This window comes from Mesoplodon densirostris, chromosome 8 (assembly GCF_025265405.1).
Source record: "Mesoplodon densirostris isolate mMesDen1 chromosome 8, mMesDen1 primary haplotype, whole genome shotgun sequence".
NCBI classification, from domain to species: Eukaryota; Metazoa; Chordata; class Mammalia; order Artiodactyla; family Ziphiidae; genus Mesoplodon; species Mesoplodon densirostris.
The window spans coordinates 4778671-4802170 of NC_082668.1; the positions used below are offsets into that span (position 1 = coordinate 4778671).

Below are 23500 nucleotides of genomic sequence, written 5' to 3' on the forward strand. Positions count from 1 at the left end.
ATAGCCTGGGCCCGTGGCCCTGCAGGAAAGGTGCTGCTTTAAGGATTCCGGGCCAGAGTAATTCAGGAAGAGCTGCTCTCTCCTGCACCCGACAGCCCAGCGGTCAGCAAGCACCCGCTGCCCTCACCTGCTTTCTGGGATGATTCCACATAGGGTGGGCTTCCCGGGGGACAGGAAACTGTACCTGCTTATGGGACCAAAGACTCATGGCAGTAACGTCACTCACTCACCCTCGACTGCTCATCTCCTGGGAAGACCGGAGACAGAAGGAACCTGGGACCCTGGCTTGGTGAACCATCTGTCTGTCCACCTCAGTACTCGAGGTCCACCCATGCACTGTCAGAATCAAGGCTCCTTTCTCCACAGGGTTCTCTTGGCCACAAGAGAAATCCAGAGAGGTCTGCAGTACACCAGCTCACCTGTGCAGGTGCCCTCACAAGTGGCTGCCTTATCACATGGCTTCCCCAGCCAGTGGGTTTCTCGTCAAGGAAAAATTTGAATTCTGAATAGAAAAGGTTACGTGGGTTCTGCAGTGGTGGCTTCCTGTGTCACTGTCATGTCCCTGAACTTACATGGAAATAAACTATGAAAACCAGACCCCCTTCCTCAACTGGTTATTTCTAACACTGGCCCCGGGTCCTTGCTTCTCTGGCCTTGGTGTTAGTAAGGCTTTAAGATGGGAATGAGAGCGTTGTCAGCAAAGAAAGGACTTCTAGTTTGACACTGACATACAAACAGACGAGCCGCCGGTCACCTTTATTTTAGAAGAAAACCCTTAAAACCCACTACCGCCTTTTCTCTGTTGCCAAAACTCAGGGCTCGAGAAAGCAGGCTGCCCCCTGCAGCAGATCAATATCGCTAAAAATAGCAGGAGAGGGGTCGAGTTTTCTAAGGAGGAATCAATGAAGTCCCAGCGCTGGAGGGAGGGAAGGGAAGAAACCAGTCTAGCATTCAGGTCGTGAAAGGCTAAGTGAAAAAAGAAGTCATCTGGGAAAATATTATATTATAAACACGTATAATAATCTGTACACACCCATATACATCCCAAAGAGAAGCCTTACAAGGAACTCCGTTTCTTTTCAAAAGAAGGCTTCACTGTGATAAAGCATTCCTACAGTGGGAATTAACTACAATGAAATAATTTAAGAATTTCGTTTATACTCTATCTGCGCTCACTACATAATGTCTATGCTAACGGGGAGGCCAATGCGCGTGGCTGGATTAGAACAGTAATGCGTTCTTCAAAAACAGGAAGGACTTCCTTTTTTCCTCTATTCACATTTTAAGTAACCACACAGCGATGAAACAGAATTAAAAATCGGGTGGAGGGATTATGGACCTGTTGTCAAGGCTCCCAGGCTGGAGGCTTCTGCACCTGTTATCCTGGGAAACCGCCGAGTTCCACTGAGCTGCGTCAAGGTTAGAAATGCCCATGAAACACCGACCCAGGTAGAAACTGCGTAAAGCTTTATTTTTTCCCCACCTACTTTAATTTTTTTTAAAAAAGTGAAAGAAGAGGAAAAACTCTTACAAAATAGAAGGTTTAATATATGAGAGCAAGGAACTTCCCCGGAGGCGGCAGAGTGAACGTGGCCCTACGTTTCTGTGCTACATCAGTCCCATGCCGTCCTTCAAGGTGACGCCCTCTCCCCCGTCATACTGCCAAAGGGCTCAAGGCACAGTTGCCCCCTCTCCTTTTTCACCTAAGGTGTCACGATCTGGTTTACTATGCTTGGCCACCACGTTGAAGGTGGCCGAAGTCTGAAGCAGCCAGAAACCATGACGACGGCAAATCCGGTGATGTACTAAAATGACGGGCCTGGCCGCCAGGCAAAAAAAAGTCTCAGGGCGTTTCATGAGTCAGTCTGTGCTCCCAAATTGGCAGCGGCGGTCAGGATGGACCTCTGCAAAGTGCCCGGGTCTGGGATTTGGAAAGTCACCCCCCGCGTTGCCACAGCCTGTTCCTCTGGGTGGGCAAAACTAGGGTCAGAAGGAATCACATGCCTCTTTCCCCCTCTAATATGCTTTTATCCCCCCCTTTCTTGATTTTAATAAGCAAATTGTACCACCATCTTATTCTGATATGCTCCTTTTTAGAAGCTGTATATCACATTAATGGAAGTGTTTACTGCTGGGAATATTTCCCGTGTACAATGATCTGTAACCCTCTTATCTCAACTAGTTGCATATTATTAGTTCATATCCAGTTCAATTTATAAATTAACAGAGGTGTCATTTGTCTGTACAGAAATCAATGCATATTTATGAACTTCTTTTATTCAAATAGATTTTCAACACATCTCATCTAAAGACAGAATACAGAAGCCTGTGTGACTTGGGCAACGTGGCCCCAGAGCGACTGAGACCCAAGACACCCACCTCGGCAAAAGGACACAGAGTATCTCTCAGGTTTGGGCAAAAATAGCCTTTTACGCATTTACTTAGTTCACTAAATGTGCTCAAAATGCTGTTGTTAGCTGAATTCGTGATTTCCTTTTGAACTTCCAAGTCACTCTTATTTATTTTTTCCATTTTGTTTTTGCGCCAAGGAGACTGCCGTCAAATAATACTCGGCAACTGATTTCCTCTCTTTGGACTGAAAAATTAAACAGATACTAAATTATGACAGTGAATTTAGAAAGGAGGGCTCCAAGGGCTTGAAAGAACATGTCTGGGATAATATGATGCTTCTAAGAGTATTGCAATCACATCGTGACAATCATCAGAGCGTGCTGTGTAACTACCTCCTTGGCTAATATGCTTTCTTCCCGGTGATGACTAATCATGTTCTATTAAACAGTGGTAATGCTGGAAGAACTCAACTATACGAGTGTAATGAAGCCAGTATTCTCCCTGGACAGATTAGCTACAACTGATTTGACACATACCATCATAGGGGCTTCAAACCTGACAAACTCTGCTTGCTTCTGATTTATGCCGTCAAGCTCCTCGGAGAAGAGATGAAACCCAAGTGTTCCGTCTGGTGGAGGTGAAATGTACTGAGGTGCTGACCTGCGCGTTAAGGGGAGCCGCCCCTTCTCCTGGCTACGCGCCTCCCCTCCCCCACGTCCCGTCCCTTGTGCCACCCTCTGTCTCCCGGCCTCCGGAGGGACCAGGGTCCGGCGCCGTGTGCTACCATCAACAAACCCAGGCCCGCCGGTCGCTCCTGTGTGTTGATCAGGGAGTTTATGCAAAGGAATCAATGCTCCAGCCTCCGGGCCTCCTCTTCGCCCCTTGAAGACCATCCAGGTTTTGTGATTTCGCTTGGCGTGAGGGGGTGGGGGGTGGAGGCGTGGGGGGGTTGGCTGGGGACCACCAGGAGGAGTGAGGGGACGCGACGGGACTCACGTGGCGTGATCCCTGAGGGCGCGTGGGAGGCTGCGGGCACCGCCGGTCCTCAGATGATGGTGGGCACCCTCCCGCCGCTGTTGTTCCGGTTATTGTTCTTCCTGGACAGGTTGGGGGTGGCCATGAGCACGAAGCGCTCGTCGGGGCAGCCGTACTGCAGCAGGACGTCGGTGCACTCCTGGCTGGAGGCCTGCCGCGCGTAGGCCAGCGCCGTGTTCCCGTGCGCGTCGCGGGCCATCACGTCCACCCCGTACTGCGGAGGCAACAGAACCGCGTTAGGGTCACGGGAGGGAGGGGACAGGGCGCCTTGTTCAACCCCGCAGGCAGCTGGGGCAGATGCGGACCCCGGGACGCGCTACCAGGAACCCACGGGGGAGACCAGCGTCCCGTGTCCCTGCCCCTGTCCCCCCTACCCCCGCCAGGTGTATTCTTTTCAGAAAAGAATGTGCTTTTTGCATCGAAAAGCCCCTCCCCTGTGCAACAGAAACGGACCAAGGATACCTCTAGTTTTGCTATTTCTATTTTGACTTTCCAATTATAAACACAAAAAACGATCACTCTTTCGATCTCAGAGGCGATTCATTTTCACTGTAGGAAATACATAGGTAATATATAAGAGCACAAGAAGAAAAAATCACGTATAATCTCGCTATTCAGAGATAATCTTGGTTAATCTTTTAGCGGATTTCCTTCTAATGGTTTTTCTTTGAATCTAAATGCATATATGAATAACTGAGATAAAACTTGCACAAATAATGTGTATCTTTTTTTTTTTTTTTTTTTTTTTACTGAACTTGGTGCTCTGATAATTTTCTCAGATCAGTAAAAGTTATTCAAAGGCATGACATATAGCAGCCATATAATATTCCTCCGTATGAACATAACTCAGTTACTCTGTCCTCGGTAGCTACACATTGTTTTATTTTTTTTAAATTATTTTTAAAAATTTATTTATTTATTTATTTTGGCTGTGCCGGGTCTTCGTTGTGGCATTCAGGATCTTTTTTTTTTTTTTGGTTGTGGCATGAATGTGGGGATCGAATCCTGACCAGGGATTGAACTCAGGTCCCCTGCATTGGGAACGCGGAGTCTCACCCACTGGACCACCAGGAAGTCCCTACACTAGTGTTTTAAAGTTGTCATTGGTCTAAATAGTGCTGTGATGTACATCCTCATATTGAATCTTTCTCAGGATCTCTGATGGTCAGAGTGATGACTAGAAGGGGTAATATGAGATTAAATTACACAAATATTTTTAAGCTTCTGGATCTTGAGAAAGGGTGGACTGATGTCCACTTCTTCCAGCACCATGGATGGGAGTCTCATCTCTCGTCTTCAGGAAGCATTAGCATTAAAGGAACTCTTGGCCAATTTGAGGGGGAAAGATGGCATGCAATTTGTTAATGGAACTAACTGTGTTCCCCCAAACTTTATATGTTGAAGTCCCAACATAGGAACTGTATTTGGAGGTAGGGCCTCTAAAGAGGTACCTAAGGTGAACTGAGGTCATATGGGTGGGGCCCTAATCGAATACGACCTGTGTCCTTATAAGAAGAGAAAAAGACAGCAGAGATGCATGTGCACATAGAGGAAAGGCCCTGTGAGGACACAGAGAGAAGTCTGCAAGCCGAGAGAGGCCTCAGGGAAAAAAGACCCTGTCCTCACCTTGACCTTGGACTTGGACTTCTGGCCTCCAGAACTGTGAGAAAATAAATTTCTGTTGTTTAACCCCCCGAGTCTGTAGTGTTTTGTCAGGGCAGTCCCAGCAGACTCATATGCAACTGCTAACATGAAGCTGAACACTGAGTGATTCTGATATCTGTGTATCTAATTCTCCAATCACACCCATCCCAAGAGTCAGGTAAGAATATGTAGAAACTGGCATCGTTCTCAGCTGTGCTGGACAGACCCATCGCCTGCCCCTGGGGTTGGGAACAGAAGAGCCCCCAGCAGGTGAGCCACCTCTGGACAGTGTCCCCCTACTGGTGAGCACACACCTCCCCTCCCTACCCAGGACCCTCTCAATGGGCAGCTTTCTGCCACCCTTCGAATGGGGACCTGCTGTGGCCGAGGACCCCAAAGGCATGCAGGCAGCAGCCAGGCAGGGGGTGTGGGCTTCTCAGAAGCAGCTCCTGGTGGCACAGTCATTTCTCCCTTTCTTCTCCCCATTCAAGCTGCATGGCAAATGCTTCAATAGAGATTAAAAAGATAACGTTCCCCAGTGGAAATTAATCGGAAGAGTCCAGAAGAAGCCCTTTGACAAACTCCGACCACATCAAAGCTCAAAGTCTAGGGTCCAGCATTTTTGTGTTATGTGAACGAAAAATCCAAAGGTGAGGCAACGGGAAAACCACATAAACTGTTCAGTTTATATCCTCTCTCTCCACCCCTTCCCCACCAAACGATGATGGGAGTCTTTTGTAAAAGCAACAAGAGGAACATCACCAACTATGCTTGACCCAAGGCAGGGGTCATCCCAAAGATGAACTTGGCAGAAACGCTAGCAAATGCTGTGCAAAGTGGACCACTGTGCCCGCGTAAGGAGACTTCATTCCTCCCTTTTAAACTGGTGCTCTGTGTGTGCCCTCACACAGGTGGGCTGAAAGGGAGCCCCCCACCCCAAATCCTAAATTCCCTATTACTAGTGCTTCCCACTTCCAGGAGGGCAAAAATAGCCTTCTCCCAGAATGACGCCCGCGGAGCAGCGCTAAGTGCCTGCCGCGACTTGGCTCCCCGCCGAGGGCACATGGGCGACCTACCCAGATGAGGAGCTGGGCCAGGACCACATTGCCCTTCCGGCAGGCCAGGTGCAGTGCCGTGCGGCCGTCCCCCTCCCCGCAGGTCTCGTTCACTTCGTCCCGGGAGCCATGCGCCAGCAGCAAGATGACCATCCGCAGGTCTTCGTCGGCGGTGGCCCGCAGCAGGTGCTGGCCCAGGGACAGCTCCGTGCACGTCAGCGGGGCCAGGAAGAGCTTCTGCTCGTACTTGGCCCGGATCCACCTCTCCTTCTCTTCCCTGCAAGAGTCACCAGACAGGCGAGGTCACGATCGCGAGGGAGAACCGAGGCTGCCGCCCTCTGCCCAGCCACCACGTGTGTGTGGTGTGTGGTCCGGAGGTGTCCAGGAGGCGGTGCCAAGTGTCTTCACCCGGCACCAGGAAGCCCCCCTCCGGGGAAAGGCTTCCCTACAGTGTACAAAGTGGGTCCCCACCAGGAGCAACACCTGGGCACCTGTTAGAGATGCAGGTTCTCAGGCCCCGTCCCAGCCCCCACAATCAGAACCCCTGGGATGTGTTTTAACCAGCCTTGCAGGGGATTCTGACACCCTAAGGTGTGAGAACCAGGGATCGGCCTTGAGCTCTCATGTGATTTCTTTTGCTTTTTGTGGCCCCAGAAGAATCACCCTGCTGCCCGGGGTCCCGCCCAACGCAGGATGGATGCCACAGGCCCGATCCACTTGAAGCAGCCACAGTCAGAGCCAGGATTACAGACCACTTGGCTGGAGTCCAGGGGGCAGGGTGGCCGGCGGGTTCTGCCACCTGGGGGCACCTCAAGGGCTTAGTTCTCAACCTCATCGGCCAGGGAGGGGGTGTGTGTGAGCTCGGGGGTCTTATACACACTCCTGTAGAAGAAAATGTTGCTACAGACCACATATGAAAAGGCAGCGAATCCAATGCGGAAAAGAGATGTAAGCGAAGCTCATGACCCTGCTCGGCTTTGTTAGCTCTCGGGATACCTGGGGGAGCCTCGGTGAGGGCGTCAACAACTCCTTCAAGACAGAGCAGCCGGGTGGGTTTTCGAGGGGAAGTGGGCTGGGGCCCAGCCTAGGAGGCCAGGCAGGTGGCCCCGAGGCCAGAGCTGAGTTAGGGTGCAGAGGGCAGGAGGACATGGGGAGGGAAGGTGTGAGTCATGACGAGCATGGCAGCTGGTGCCCCTCCCCCAAGAGCGTAACCCCAGAGGGGTGGGAGTGATAACAGGCCCCCTCTCTGGGGCCCAAAGAGGACAGGATGTTGCCTGAGACATCTGGAAGGAGGGCTGGGGGAGGGAGGAGGGGGCAGGACGGGAAGAGGAGCTGAAGAAAGAGAGAAGAAACCAACAGCAAGGGGTGTTTATATTGACCGGAAGGAGAAGACCCCGGGCCGTCTACTCGTGCACTTGGGCCGCTAATGGTGGACTGGGGTGTTGCCTCTTCTAATAAAGGTGAAAACCACTGAAAACAACTCAGTAATCCTCAAGACTGCAGCACTGCTAGGGGGAAAAAAAGTGGGGGGGAAATGCAGAAGACAGAAGTGAGATTTCACAAGTAGCTCTTGAAATGAGAGAGTCTGGGAACAGAATGGGGCCGGGGCCGGGGCCGGGAGGTGGGTAGGGGGAGTGGGGTGGGGGACCTTAGGCTGGACAGATGCTTTTTTTTTTTTTTTTTTTTGATGTGGACATTTTTTTTTAAGTCTTCATTGAATTTGTTACAATATTGCTTCTGTTTTATGGCCGCGAGGCATGTGGGATCCTAGCTCCGTGACCAGGGATTGAACCTGCACCCCCTGCAGTGGAAGGCTAAGTCTTAACCACTGGACCGCCAGGGAAGTCCCCCGGACGGATGCTCTTTGATGAGGCTGATGAAAGAAGAAACAGAAGCCCTAGAGATAAGAAGTGACTGTAATTACCCACAGAGACATACATATACACTGATCCACAATTGCCCTCTCCTAAAACTCAGCATTTTCTCCGGGGGAGTCAGGAGGGTACATAGCTACAAACCACACAGAGGAATCACCTGGGGCCTCCGCTAGACTGGAGAAAGAAAACTCGTTACCCGTGACATTTTTCCTTTCCAAGTACAGAATAAAGGCCCTGTTTACACCTTTTACCCGTGTTTACATTGCTCCTAGTGATGTAGTGTCGGGTTAGCCCTAATCTGTTTCTAAATACTTAGGCAAACATTTTCTTCCAGGAGTAAATCTGGATTAGTTTTGCTTCGCTTCCTGGTCCATACGAGGGACCCCTGAGTGACCCCCCGACCCTTTTCATTAGGCGATTTCCAGGACGAGCACGTGGCTGCAGCTGAGAACTCACACCAGCACCCGCAGCTCGGAGGCCGGCTGCACACCATCCCTTACTTGGGCCAAAATACAAGCACAAAAGCGCCGGCAACACCTTGGAAATACCGGAAGAGGTGAAAGACAAAAACCCAGGCCGGGCTGTGCTTTTCGTGCTATTTTAAAACCTTATTTAAAATGTATTAAACATATGTTGATGCATTTCATAAATCGCCGAAGAGCAAAACGTGAATTAAATGAAAAGGGACAGTAGTGGGGGAGATACAGCCAGATTTTCAAGTTCCAATCTGCTAATTCTCATTTCTTGGTGGGCATTAAAATCAGACCTCTTTTACTCTGCTCTGGTTGATTTTAATACTCATTGCCAAGTCATTCAGGGATAAACCAGAGGATGGAACATGGTAGCTATAGTCCTAACTGCAATTATTCCATTTTCTTTTTAATATTCGAAGACCCCCAGCCAAAGAACGAGGTCAGACCCCCCGAGCTTCTAGCTCCTCTGCCGTGGTCCTCTGCTGTGGTCTCTTGGGGAATGCCCCACCCCAAGCTCACCTGAATTCAATGAACTCGACATGTGTCTGAATGACGAGTGCATTTAAGCTGTTCTTTGCTTTTAAAAATCAGTGTCGTTCGCAATACGTAATAAAGGCAGGTCCAGGTTTCGTGGGGTTGAAAACACATACCATTTGGGGAGCCTTCTGTAAGAGGAAGACTCTGAGATTAGGTATGTGAAATGAGCAACAGGGAGGTGGGCCCGGGGCTTGGGTTTCCTTGGCTTGGACCGGGGTGATGATTATTTGTAAGGGTTTCAGAACCTCCAACAACTCAAATACAGAAAACAGGCTTGATACTGGGAACCGTCCCCAAGCGATGCTGCAAGGAGACAAAAGCAGTGAAAGCCTCTAGGCAGCCTTCTCGCTGGGGTCCACCTTTCCCAGCCCCACGTCCACATGGCCCCTCACCTCCACCAAGGGCGCCCCCAGATCTGTTCAATGCATGGTTTTTATTATCTGACAGGACCACGGCTCTTCACCAAAACTTCTTGTGTTATTTAAAAATAAGCATTCGATGCTGGCTTCTGGGTCCTGCAGGACGGTGTTGTTTCAGTGTTTTTTTTTCAGACACCAGGAGGCCGGAGAGCAAAGGAAGGCAGACCACTGGGCCTCGAGTCTGTGTCCGGCGTGCTGCTTCTCCACAGCTGAAATCCAACTGGAAGGAACAGGGGATTCAGGAATGTTTCCATTTTGTGGGAGCTAATTCAGCAGCCCCCATGCGTGCATCAGCACTTAATATTAGTTACAGCCTATGTCCTGTGGTCACTGTCCACGCTAACAAACTCGGAGGAAAGCTTAATTCTGCATGCTTCCTGCAGTGGCCAGAGGGAGGGAAAAGAGAATCCACACTGAGCTCAAAGGCTGTGGTTTTCGGCCTCGGAGAGGCTGGCGTTTATGTGCTTGCTTTGTTCTTCTTTGTGGTGCAGACTTTTCCAACTTCAGTCACTTCCTGGGCCCTCGTTTCCTCACCTGGAAAACGGGCACAGTGACGTCTACAGCAGGCAGGGTGGTTTTGGAATTTGAAGTCACGTGTCCGGATGATGTGCTGGCCGTACACAGTGTTCACCTGACAAAGCCGTGGGTGTCGTGATGCTTGAAGAGAATAACACCTCTCAAGATTCGCACTGCTATCGTGCACACAAGCGCTCCCCATGGGGGTGTCACAGGTGATGAGGTGGTGTTGGGGGCAGGGGGGTGGGGCCTGACATTCCTGCTGGGTGGGCGAGGGGACCCTGGCCAGAGGCCTTGACAAACCCATGGGTGTCCTGTGGGGCTCCCCCTCCAGGGTGCAGAAGGACCTGAGACACTGGGGTGAGGACCGCTCAGCAAATTCAAACGACCCCATAGCTGTCAGGACCTTGGCCTCTGCCCGTGGCCTTGAGGCATCTAAAGCCTTCCTGGATGTTATGGACTGAACTGTGTCCCCGCCAGATTCATGTGCTGAAGCCCGACCCCACCCAATGTGTCTGTATTTGAAGACAGAGCATTTAGGAAGTAATCGAGCTTGACTGAGGTCACGGTCCTGCTCCGTATAAGAAGGGGAAGAGACAGCTGGGGGCTCTTTCTCCTCGTGCACAGAGGAGAGGACACAGCCGGTAGGTGGGTCTGCGGGCCAGGAAGAGGCCTCAACAGAAACCAACCCTGCCGACACCCTGACCTTGGACTTTCAGCCTCCGGAGCTGTGAGAAAATAAACTTCTATTATTTAACCCCTCCACCTCCTCTACCCCCGTCTATGGTATTTTGTTATGGCAGCTGGTCTGACTAATACACTGGACAGCCACATGGTCCATTGTTTCCACTTGGCTTCTGCGCCGACAGTTACCATGTGAAAGCTGGATACTCTGACAATGATTCCTCTTCTGCGAGAATATTCTGTCTAAAACCATTCGCCCCAAGAAACCATCACACCAAAGCACAGATACCCTAATGGTGACTCTGACGTCCCAATCTTGCTTCTGGGATTCCCGGCTTGTCTCGGCCCAGCCTTTCTTTTTCCCCGAGGAAGGCCAGTTCAAGAGCAGTGTAGCTGGCAGTAGATCACCTCACCTCATTCCAGTCCCCTGGAGGCCTGCTGCTCACAGCCTCCGTTAGCTAATGAGCTAAAAAATGAATTATTGGCACGGCCGGCCATCAGCAGAAAGGAGGAGGCCCCGCTCCTCATTTGAGCCCTGTGGTGACACACCTTTAAATAAATCAGCTGCACGGGACCAGGGAAAATGAGAGAACGGGCCACTAATCAGAAGAAAGACACCAACCCAATCCCCCCAAAGAGAAAGACAAGATGCAATCGAAGCCACAATAGTAAATATTTTCTCTCCTTCTCGCCTAAGATGAAACCCTTTCTAGGTAGCCTTCCATGCCCTCCGGGCCCAGGAAACTGCCTGATGTGTGAGCCTGGGGCCCAGGTCTCAGAAGCCGTGAGTCCAGGGTCCTGTGGGGTCTGCCTGGCTCAGCTGGTCTGCTAGGCCTGCAGCCTGACAGACGAGGCTTTGCCACACTTGACCTTGAGGGGTGTTGACTCGGCCAAGGCTCCACCAAAGGTGATCCCTGGGGCACACCTCACCTGCAACCCGCAGATTTAGTGTCTGCCAAATGGAATCAACTGCCAGCACCAGTAAATACTGCGAGGCCCCACTGAGGAGGTGCCGTCTCCAAGCCGCAGGAGCGTTTACTGTGATGGTGCTGCTGGTGACGGGACGATGGTGACAACGGTGACCGGCTTTGTTGACGATTCCTGACCCCGGAACACCCGCCGTCTTCTTACGCGTGACCTACATGTCGAATGCTGAACAGCATGCATGTGTGATAGCAGAATTGTGGCCATACTTGGGGAAATCATGACATAAAGGAAAGGCTTCAGAAGAGATGGGTCATTTTTGTGGCAAGCTTCAGAAGATGGGGAAAAGGGTGGAGTCTGGAATTGACGGACACGGCTTTTCCTTTGTTGAATTAGGATGGCCAGATGTCAAGACCTGAGGAATCCCACACCATCCAGGCTGACGGGGCTGTGGACAGACGCAGCCCCAGCTGGGGACTTGGGATCAGGCTCCCAGATGGCGCTGGGCTTCAAGACTGGCCTGTGGACCGGCTACAGCTCCTCTCTGGAGAAGGATGGATGTTGAGCTCTCCCAGCCCGTGGGGACCAGACGGAGAGGGCAGGAGGGCTTTCTAGTCCACGCGTGCCTGAATGTGAGTGAGGCTGACTCTGGTCCCCTCCCGTCCACTGTGGTGCCAGCAACTCCCGGGGCCTCTTAATATAAACCAGGTGATGCTCACACATCAAGGACGGCTAACTCAGACCACGACAGCATCAAGGTTAGTGTCGAGAAGAGAAGATGAGGGGTCAGAAATGAGCATTTACGTTTGCAGAAGAAAATGTGGGAGTTCAGGGTTGTGGGGAAGCAGAGCTTTATTCCCATCTCTGTGGCCACGACCCACATGTGGGCTGGACTGGGTTCCATCATGAGTCCCGGGGGCCAGTCCTGGGGCAAGGGCCGCTGTGCCAGGCGCTGGAAGACCACTGTGGTGCTCAGCTCTGGGGAAACACGGGGGTCAATGGCGAGCCAGGTGAGGTCTGCAGGCATCCAACAGCCAAGGACGCCACTGGGGCAAGACCAGTCACGTGATAGCGCTGTACCTGATTACAGTGGGGACAAAGACAGCAGCCCGTTGTGAGGGTTTATCTGCCCTCAAGTAACTGAAGGGTGTCCCGGGAAGGGTTGGGTGTCCCTAGTACTTCAGCCTGCCTGCTATGGGGACCAGTGCCTTCTTAGCCCAGTGAGCAGAAAAGCCGCAGCGGGATGCCTTGGCCATGTGAATCGACTAGGATGTTGTCCTCAACAATGTCTGCTGTTTTTTTGGGGGGGTGTTTTTAGGTATTTTTCTTTCTTTCTTTTTTTTTTTTAATTTTTATTGGAGTCTAGCTGATTTACAATGTTGTGTTAGTTTCAGGTATACAGCACAGTGAATCCATTATGCATATACCCATATCCACTCTTTTTTCGATTCTTATCCCATATAGGTCATTACAGAGTACTGAGTGGAGTTCCCTGTGCTGTACAGCAGGTCCTTATTAGTTATCTGTTTTATATATAGTACTGTGTATATGTTAATCTTTGTTTGCAGTTTTATAGTAAACTTTAAGCCTTTCTCATCCTTCCTTGACCTTTATTTACCATTCAGCATGAGCCAGGCAATGGGCATGGAGTGATCAACCATGGACAGGTCACTGTTAAAATAGCTGGACTCTGTTACACACACTAGGAAAAGCCCCAAGAGCATCAGAGCTAATGTTTCTTAAGTACTTCTGACGTGTTAGCCGCTGGGCTGAGTAATTATCTGGTTCCGTTCTGACAACACCTGGTGGGGTAGGTCCTGCCATCATTCCCCCACATCTCAGAAGGTGAAGACGGGCTTGCTGGGTCCCCGACCTGTGACGGCCAAGCGGCTGTCCCCGGTGGTCACCGCCTGAGCTCCTCCTCCGGGCTCTGCCACCTCCCAAATAAGGAAACTTGATGCCATCTGGAAGGGCATCGCCTGGGTTGTGGGATTCCAGCTGAGTCCCCAGCACTCCGCCCGCCCGTTCTCTTCAATCACCTCACCACGTGGTGATGGGGCAAGTGTGAGTCGCTTTGGAGAATCTAGAGCTGTACCACCCCGGGGGCAGCGTGAGCCACGCACAGGTGTTTAAGTTAATCCAGATAAAACAACAAGTCCCGCTCCTCTAGGTAAAGTACTCAGTGGCGCCAGGGCTGGCGGCTGCCGACTCGGGCAGTGCAGATGATCTAGTGCGTCTCTATGACTGGATCTAGAACTTCTCCATCCTGGCAGAGGATAGTGCTCATCTAGACGACCTGTCTAGACCAGCACTAGGGAGGGTTTTTCTCTCCCATTGTTTTTCTTACCAAAATTATTTGGGAATAACCATAAATGCAGAATGAAGAGAAAGGAAATCACCCACGTGTGTGTGGGAGACGGAGTGGAACGGAAGCCAATACAGATGCCAGCACTCAGGACAGCAGCCTCTCTAGGCAGCCGGGTCCCGGGGGGCACCTGTCACTGCTGGTGGCCATGACGTCACTGGAGCACCACAAATGCGTGCTGTCAGTGAGGGGCTAAGGGCAGGGCGGGTCTCAAAGACCCTTCGGGAAAGCTGAGGCTGAGTTAGAGCCGCACACGACCCGGGCCACCCCCCTTAGAGAAACGCCGTCCTGATGTGGTCGGCGGCCCCTCCTCTGTCCACTGGAGGGCTGCAAGGATGCAGCCACACTCAGCTGCCACCAGCTGGGTTTGGGGTCTGGCAGGGAGGGCCCAGCAGGCGGCCAAGGGTAGCAAGGTTAATGCGCTGGATTCCCAGCAAAGACCATTTTAGCAAATAACCACAGAGCTTCTGATTGGCTTCCAGCACCGTTTTGTGGTCCCCAGGAGCAGACACGGGAGCCGTGGCCAGACGTTCCCTGGGTCCTCAAGGGGCCCATCATGGAGGCAGGATGGACAATGTTTTGGGGTGACGTGTGGAGTGCTCAGCCTTCCCATCTCCACAGACGAGGCTTTCTCTGGCTCAGACCCTGGGCAGGCATGGCCCTTCCCAAAAGCCCCCTCAGTGTCAAGTCAAATGTGTCCATTTTGATGGGAGATCCTCCTCCCAAATGTTAGAAGGCCAAGAACTTTCTGGGTGCTTATCACCCTGCTCCTTCCAGAAACATCTTTTTTCTTTCCCCCTCACGGGGTGGGAAAGGATTTTTCCATAGTGATTTTATTTATTTATTTGGCCGCCCCGCGCGGCATGTGGGATCTTACTTCCCTGACCAGGGATCGAACCCGCGCCCCCTGCACTGGAAGCATGGAGCCTTAACCACTGGACCACCAGGGAAGTCTCTCGACAGTGATTTGAAAGGAGATTTTGTAGCAAAGTGTACCGGAGTGGAGGAATGTCCTTTGGGGTGAGGAGGAGAAACTGGAGGAGACCTGCACGGCTTTAAATGGTGACCCAAGAGGCCAGGAAGAGGAAAGAAAGCACTAGCTAGCAGCAAGGAATTTCCCAAGTGTCTTTCGGCCTCAAGCAAAACAGGAACTGGAAGGGGAGGCATGGTAGAGGGGGCTGGAACAATATGTTAGGAAAACAGAGGGGCTTCCTCTCTCTGCAGGGGAAGACCCCGGCCCACTGCGAGCCCCGGCACGCATGCTTTCTCCCCCGGCCGCGTTGCCAAGGGGGCCGGCCTCGGGATGGGGGAGGGCAGCCAACAAAGACTGATGGCCATTTATTCCTTAATTACCAAAAGCTTTTAAGAAACTGGCCACTGTAAATCCCACATGCAGAGAGCAGAAGGCAATGGACAAGGATTTATGCTCACGGGGCAAAGACAAAATAAATATCCTGCCTGACTTCGGATCAATATTATGAGTGTTTTTGCCAACCTGCAGGGTGCTTTATGAGCTCGGAGGAACAGAACAGGATCATTATTAATTAAATAAAGTCAACTGCATTAGGCTTATTACTTCGGAGAGTCACAGTTAAGTGTGCCAGGCAGCAGGGGTTGGGGGCGGGTGGGCAGATTTCAGCCCCGGCAGCCCAGGAGTGAGAGTCTGTGCTCAGGTGTAGGTCCCGCGCGAGCAGGCTCAGCCTGGCGCCGTCCCAGAAGGTGAGGGTAAGGGCTCTAGTCTCCCCCCCACACCTTAGTCCGAGGTCCAGGTGGAGGCCTGGGGCCCTCGTGGCTTTGTTGTCATGAGCACCGGGCATCTCCCAGCACCTGCCTGTTTGGAACCTGAGCGGGCTGAGTGGGAATATATCCCAGGATACAAGCAGTGACGCAAATGCAACATCATCCCTCTAAAGGTTTGAGGCACCCTAGGAGGATTTTGCTTTGGAACCTCAAAGCAGGAATAAAGGAGATGTCAGGCTGGGTCAGCGGCTCGCGCCGGCCGGGAAGTGAGGAGGCATTAGATGAATTAATGCACAAAACCTGGCTCAAGTTCCACAACCTGTTAGGTGTCTGCGATGTGCTGGTGCTCGCAGGGAAAAAGAGACCTGGGCCTTTCGGGGAGCGTGGCTGCACTCATCCTCTCCGCGACCTCGGTTTCCCCTCTGGAGAGGCTGAAGTTCAAGGCCCCCAGGAGCATCCGCTTGGGAGGTAAATGATGGATGGAAGGTGCTCGCTGGCCCCCCTGGGACTGGGTGAGCCCCGCACAGTCGGGCCAGACGTCCCCCCCGCTTACCGGGTCTGTGCAACGGAATGCCTCCGCTGAGCTTTCCGTTTGGACAAAGACATCTGTGTATCACGCAGCACCCAGGGCAGCCACCCACTCATAGCTTTCAACCACCTTGTTTGGGACCAGCTCCACCTCGGGCCACTCCCAGACGAGGCAGAGATGCAGCCGAAGGGCCTCTCCAGTGGATGCTGTCCTGCTGCGACCAGCACCGTGACCCACAGAGGTGGAATCACTGCCCCGGCAAGCGGCCCAGAGAGTCTCCCTCACCCACTGGCCTGCTGCAAGCGACCTGCACTGCTTTCTCAGTCCCCACTCATGGGAAATTCATTCCAGAATGAAAGAACCTGCTGCATTTATTTGCTGGTCCCTGGAATCGCAGCCCCCAGAGCCCACCCGTGTCAACCCTGTAACTGTCCGCTCAGGAGGCGACCAGGTTAGAAAAGGTGGGTATGGGTCAAGGGAAGGCAGGGCGGGGGTGGAGGGCTGTCTTCCAGGTGCAATGGACAGAGCTGGGGGCAGTGGACAGGGAGCCCAGAGGCGGGTGCCGGCGGCAGGTGGAGTGGGGAGGAAGCAGAGTGGGGACACTGAGAGCCATTTCGAGAAAGTCTAACTCTTAAGGGAATCATTTTCAGAAGCAGGTTATGCCAGTAGAAAAAGGCAGAACATCAGATTGTTCCAGAAGCAGCTGAAATAGTTTCAACATTTTTTTCAATTTTTAAAATTTTCAATGTTTTTTATTTTCAATATTTTTATTGAAAATATTTTTTATTTTTAAGTTTTTACTATTTCCCCCTATTTTTCTAATCTATCGTAAAATAAGACAACAAGACATAGGAAGTTAAGGGGAAACATGGCCATAGCACTCCTCCCTCCACTCTCAGACTCTCTTCTTGTCTCTGCTTCCTTCTTGTCAGTTCCACTCACAGACACAGCTCATCTCGTTGGAATGTTAGCACAGACACCTTTATTGTTATGTGCAAAGCTAGTCTGATAAACTAAGTTCGTGAGTTACTTTGCAAATTGAGTGTGTTTTTAAATAGTAACCCTAGCTAAGCTGCAGGAGCCACACACACACTGGATGTTTCTGTAGTTCAACATTAGAAAAAAGGCGGACAACTGTTTTAAAGCATAAATCCCGATAAATCTGTGCCAAGTGAGAGACAGCCTGAGCCAGTCGAGTGAGCGGTCCTAGATTCTGCGTAATGTGGCATGAAACGGGACGCACCTCGGCGGCACGCGCGGCGGCCCTGTTGGTAGGACCCCCATCACAGCGAATTAAGTTCACCATAACAGTGGCTGATGGGATCGGCTTTGGAACATATCACATCATAAACAGATAACGGAAGAGAAATGGCCCTTTTCCTCCACTTGGAATACTGTAAAATGGATATAAGCCTTTGCTGGGTGTGCACCAGTGCCCTTTAAACACCAGGGAGCAAAAACTCCACAGCTCTTCTTAAAAGAAAAATCGAGCGACAGAATGGAGTGGGGCAGAGGGCCAAGCATGACCTGGTGGCTGCTGGGTAAGTGGTCATTAAACACACAGAGAGAGAGAGAGAGAGAGAGAGAGAGAGAGAGAGAGGGAGGGAGGGAGAGGGGGAGAGAGGGAGAGAGGGGAGAGAGGGGAGAGAGGGAGAGAGGGAGAGAGGGAGAGGGGGAGAGAGGGAGAGAGAGGGAGAGGGGGAGAGAGGGGGAGAGAGGGAGAGAGGGAGAGGGGGAGGGAGGGAGAGAGGGAGAGAGAGGGGAGAAGGGAGAGAGGGGAGAGAGGGGAGAGAGGGAGAGGGAGAGAGGGAGAGAGAGAGGGAGAGAGGGAGAGAGAGAGAGGGAGAGAGGGAGAGAGGGAGAGACAGAGACAGAGAGAGAGACAGAGAGAGACAGAGGGAGAAAGAGAGACAGAGAGAGACAGAGAGAGACAGAGAGAGGCTGTAGGTTATGGAGTGGTGACACATTTGGAAAGCAATGGAGAGTTCTGAGTAGGTTTCTAGTAAAAACTGCCAAGTGGCTTTAAGAACTACAGTCTTGGGTAATATTATTATTTTTTAAGACACAAGATGATTGATTTTAAACAATAAAGAATCATCTTAATGTAGACTTCCTCTTAATTTTTTCTGGGGGTGGGTGCACAGAGGGGATTGGAAGAATCACATGATTCCTCCATGGCAAAACGAACAAAACAATAAGCACAACAACAAAGCAGATTTTAAAAGAGGAAAAGCATTCCAGAGGGTTTGCAAATGGGCAAGGGCATTTAAAACAAATTTGCATGCTATCTTTTTTCAAAACATGAAAACACAGAAACGTGCTGAAAGACGCTAATATGATTAGGGTCAGCTGGACCGACACATTCCTTACAGTGGGGATGACTTGCCAGCAGCCAGTCACACGGGCCAAGATGAATTCCATTCCAATGTAATGACAACTGAAGGTTTATTAGAGACCCTCTTAGAGAAAACCCAACAAATGAAGAATGCTAGTTTTTCATTCTCAACTAATCTTAAATGTTAAAAATATTAGACCCAAATCTACACATCCACTAGGTAGTGTTTTTTTCTAAATTTGGTTGTGAAGGGGTGGGGCTGATCACAAGAATGATTCATCAGGAGTGTATACGTGGATTCTCTGGAGGAAGGAAAGCATTTACTATGAAAGAAGCTAAAGCTAAATTTTTTCCTTAAAATCACCAAAATTCTATCTAACGGGATCAGAAGGCAGAAACTGGTCAGATGTTTTATTTTCCACAACGGACACAGAGTTTAACTTGCCCAGTGCCATTGTCTTTGATATTAAGACATTAAAACATTAATGGTGACACTCGAGTCTATCTGCACAGCTTTCTCCTGGAGAGGGAAGCTTAGCACAGTGGCCTGAAGAAGACCTCAGGGGTTCACCAGCCCTATGCCGGCTTCATCTGGGTGCAAGCTCTGCAGCTGGACCCTGAGCTCAGAAGGGGCCTGTGCTTGGTGTAATGGTCTAAGGGTGCTGTCTTGAAATTCCTGATAATTACTGGACAAGGGCTGCACAGTTTCATTCTCTACTGAGCCCCATAAATTCTCTAGCTGGCCCAGGACAGGCCAGTTGCTTTCAAGTATCAGTTGGTGGCAAAGCTGTCGCCAATCCACTGTAGTGAGGTTTCCATGAAGCTATACTTTAAAAATTTTAAGGCAGGCCTTTTTCTGATGCTACATTCTTTCTGCCTTCTGGATGCTAACATGTCCTTTCACAAAATCATGGTGATAGTAAATGATTTATTTAATTTCCTAACTTGGCAAAGTTAAGAACCAGCTACTACCACATCTATCCCCTAAATATATTTTACAACCTGACGTAACTGGGAAGCTCCATCAGCCCAGTCCCTTTCTGCGGATGGTTTTGTCCAAGGCGGGACCACTCGCTGGGGCAGCCAGGAGACCAGGGCAAGTCTCTGCTCTCAAGCCCATGCTCTGGGCTTTCCAATCTGTCCTTGTGCATGAGGATGTTTGAGAGACTTTAAAAAGGCTTTTAGAAAAAAAGCATTTCATCGAGACAGCCAACACTCCATTTTAAATGTGTCAGAAATCCAGACCCTGGGAAAATAGTATGGAGGCGCCTCAAAAAACTAAACAGAATTACTGCAGGATCCAGCAATTCCAATTCTGGGTTTAGAGCCAGAAGAACTGAAAGGGATATTTGCACACCTGTGTTCACGGCATTACTCACAATAGCCAAGAGATGCCACTCACAGGTTCATCGACAGATGAACGAAATGTAGTCTATCTATGCCGTGGAATATTATTCAGCCTTAAAAATGAAGGGAATTCTGATACTGGCTGCAACATTTATCGACCTTGAGGACACGATGCTAAGTGAAATAAGTCAGTTGCACGTCAAAAAATATTGTATGATTCCTCTTACATGAGGTCCCGAGAGTAGTCAAATTCCTAGCAGCAGAAGGTGGAAGGGTGGCTTTCAAGGACTCGGGGAGAGGGGATGGGAGTTCCTGTTTAACCGGGACAGAGTTTCAGTTTGGGAAGATGAAAAGGTTTTGGAGAGAATACGGTGCTGATGGGTACATGACAATGTGAACGTACCCAATGCCACTGGACGGTACACTCAACATTGACGAAAACGGTACATTTGATGTTATATGTATTTCACTACAATTAAAGATAAAATCCAGAATCTGAATGCTCTCTTGTTGCCTCACACAGACACCACTGTGTGAGACTCTGACATTTCATGCCTGCCTTTCGATGGCTCATACTATTATACTCCAGGACCTCAAAAATAATATAACATTATTATTGCTAATATGTGGTCTGTGTTTGGTTTTCCCCAAATGATCCCCAAATGTCCTCTAGAGTTGAATTTTTCTTCCAATTCAGAAGTCAGTCAATGAGGATGTGATGCACTTGGTCACCCCATTTCTTTCATCTCCTCGAATCTAACACACAGTTCCCTCCCCTTTTTGGTCTTTCATTATATTGACTGTTTCAAGGACTCCAAGCTATTTCTACGGTAGAAGGTCCCCCACCCTGTTTTGTCTGATTTGATTCAGGTCACATGTCTCTCTTGCGAATACTACACAGGTGGCACGTTCTCCTCTGTCACATCAGGAGGTACAGACTGGGGGGTGGTCCCAAGGCCATGTCTGAGCACAGGGTTAAAGCAGGGCCCCTGGCCCTGTCCTCTCTCTGGAACCTTCTTCCTCTTAAAACTAACAAGTGATCTGGGGGCAGATACCTCGAGCTGGTGAATCTCCTGTTCCTCTAAGACCTTTCCCCCACAAGTGCTGTGGCATCACTTGATGATCGCCGATCAATTATTACATTCTCAGTTACAAGGCAGAGCTTTTCCAATTCTCTCATTCTTTCTGTTTATTAGTTGGCATCTTCTATAAAGAAGAGGTACCCCCCTGCCCCTTTCTGGAGTATCACTGTAGATTCTTAGACTTTAAAAAACGAAGTGTGTCATATAAACTATTATCAACATTATGCTTTTTGATTCTTAAATTGTTCCAGTTTGGCCAGTGGGAGCTCCTGTGCGCTGCCTGCTATTCTATCTGACGTGTCACCCTTACTCCCTGTCGGTCTCTTGCTTTCTGGCACAGCAGGATGTCCTAGGTCCATCCTACTTTCTCAGATCTGGAATAAGCCGTTTCCTTAAGGAGTCCTGATTCTTTTTTACGGAAGCCACCATTGATTTTGCTTTGTTTTTTTTTTTTTTTTTTTTTTTCCTTTTTGCGGTATGCGGGCCTCTCACTGTTGTGGCCTCCCCCGTCGCGGAGCACAGGCTCCGGACGCGCAGGCTCCGGACGCGCAGGCTCAGCGGCCATGGCTCACGGGCCCAGCCGCTCCGCGGCATATGGGATCCTCCCAGACCGGGGCACGAACCCGTATCCCCTGCATCGGCAGGCGGACTCTCAACCACTTGCGCCACCAGGGAGGCCCTGATTTTGCTTTGTTTTTATAACTTAAAATTTGAGATAATTGTAGATTCACATGTAGTTAGAAGAAATACCAAGAGATCCCATGCACCCCTTACCTAGTGTCCCCCAATGGTAGCATACTGAAAAACTACAGCACAATATAACAATCAAGATATCTTGCTATCGATACAATCCAGGTATCGTGTTCAGATTTCCCATTTTACTTGCAGTTCGTATTCGTGTGTATGGATTTAGTTCTACGCAATCTCATTAAAGGTAAGTTTCCGTATCTACCTCCACAGTCAAGGTAAGGAGCATCTCCCTTACAAGGGTCCCTCTGGTTGCCCTTTTATAACCATACCCACCTCCCTCCTGCCCATCCTCTGCATCTCTAACCCCCTGGCAACCACTCGTCTGTTCTGTTTCTATAATTTTGCCATTTCGAGAATGTTTTGTAAATGGAATCATGTGGCCTGTAGTCTTTGGGGATGGGCTTTATTCACTCAAAGTAATTCTCTGATGACCCATCCAAGCTGTCTTGTGTATCACTGCTCACTCCTTTGCATTGCTGAGTACTATTCCATGGCACGGATGTGTCCCAGCTGGCTTAACCGGACCACCCACTGAAGGACGTCTCCTATTCTGGGCTGTTACAAATAAAACTGCGCGAACATTCGTTAAAAGGTCTTTGTGTGGGCTTCCCTGGTGGCCAGTGGTTGGGAGTCCGCCTGCCGATGCAGGGGACACGGGTTCATGCCGCGGTCTGGGAAGATCCCACATGTCGCTGAGCGGCTGGGCCCGTGAGCCATGGCCGCTGAGTCTGCGCGTCCGGAGCCTGTGCTCTGCAACAGGAGAGGCCACAACAGTGAGAGGCCCATGTACCACACACACACACACACACACACACAAGGTCTTTGTGTGAACATAAGCCTTCTTTCTCTGGGATGAATGCCATGGGGTACAGCTGCTGCCAGGTCATGTGGGACTTGTGTGTTTCGTCCTAGAAGAAATTGCCCACCTGTTTTCCAGAGTAGAAGAAATCAATTTTTCAAAACAAGAATTGATAAAAAGCAATTCCTTTATGAAAAAGGCACTGTGAGGGCCCTTATGATTTATTTTTTTAATTTTTTAATTTTTTGCGGTACGTGGGCCTCTAGCTGTTGTGGCCTCTCCCGTTGTGGAGCACAGGCTCTGGACGTGCAGGCTCAGCGGCCATGGCTCACGGGCCCAGCCGCTCCGCGGCATGTGGGATCTTCCCAGACCGGGATGCGAACTCGTGTCCCCTGCATCAGCAGGCGGACTCTCAACCACTGCGCCACCAGGGAAGCCCGGCCCTTATGATTTAGAGGGACGTGATATCCCTGCATCAAAACACGGTACCCTGGGGGCCCGGGGCCACTGCAGCCTCTGCCTTCATCCCCTCTGACACTCCTGGGCAGACTGAGGGGCACAGATTAGCTTCAGGAATTTGATGGGACAGAAAACTGAGTAGAGACACGCCAATGTGGAGGGGGGGAGTGTGGGTAGAAAGCACGGCTGAAGAGGTGGCACGCAGGGATCGAAAAGGGGGTTCACACGTACATCGACCGGCGAGGACTGAGTTTACACGGTGGTCAGTGAGAAAATGTGCAGCCCCGTCTCTGCTAGTTTCCAGTAGAAAAAAAGGGATGAAAACAACACAAGTCTGAACAACCGAGAGCACACTGCAGACGCGCCTCCTGCACACCGCCGTCCCCCGTGCTTGGCTCCAACGGGGGCCTCTGGCTCGCCTGGGAAAGCCGTGTCCACGTTTCCACACCTCTCTCCCGCCCCTTCCCAGTCTCTCCGGGGCACATTTGGAAATTATTTTAAAAGATAAAATGCCTCTAATCTGTTACCCATTAGAAGAAACATGTGAATATTATTTTCTAATTTGTGACTCTTGAGTG

At 50.5% G+C, this 23500-nt stretch overlaps 1 protein-coding gene across 5 annotated transcripts in view; it reads right to left on the reverse strand.

Moving 5' to 3' along the window:
* Nucleotides 1-2261: 2261 nt before the first annotated feature.
* The window catches only part of AGAP1 (ArfGAP with GTPase domain, ankyrin repeat and PH domain 1), a 564902-nt gene continuing 543663 nt past the window's right edge, over nt 2262-23500 (reverse strand). For all 5 annotated transcript variants that reach the window (XM_060107327.1, XM_060107326.1, XM_060107328.1 and 2 more), the window contains 2 exons: nt 6108-6363; nt 2262-3601 (listed from right to left, as the gene is read on the reverse strand). In XM_060107327.1, coding sequence (XP_059963310.1) covers nt 3398-3601; nt 6108-6363 — 460 coding nt within the window. In that variant the 3' untranslated portion in view covers nt 2262-3397. The remainder of the gene's footprint in view (nt 3602-6107; nt 6364-23500) is intronic.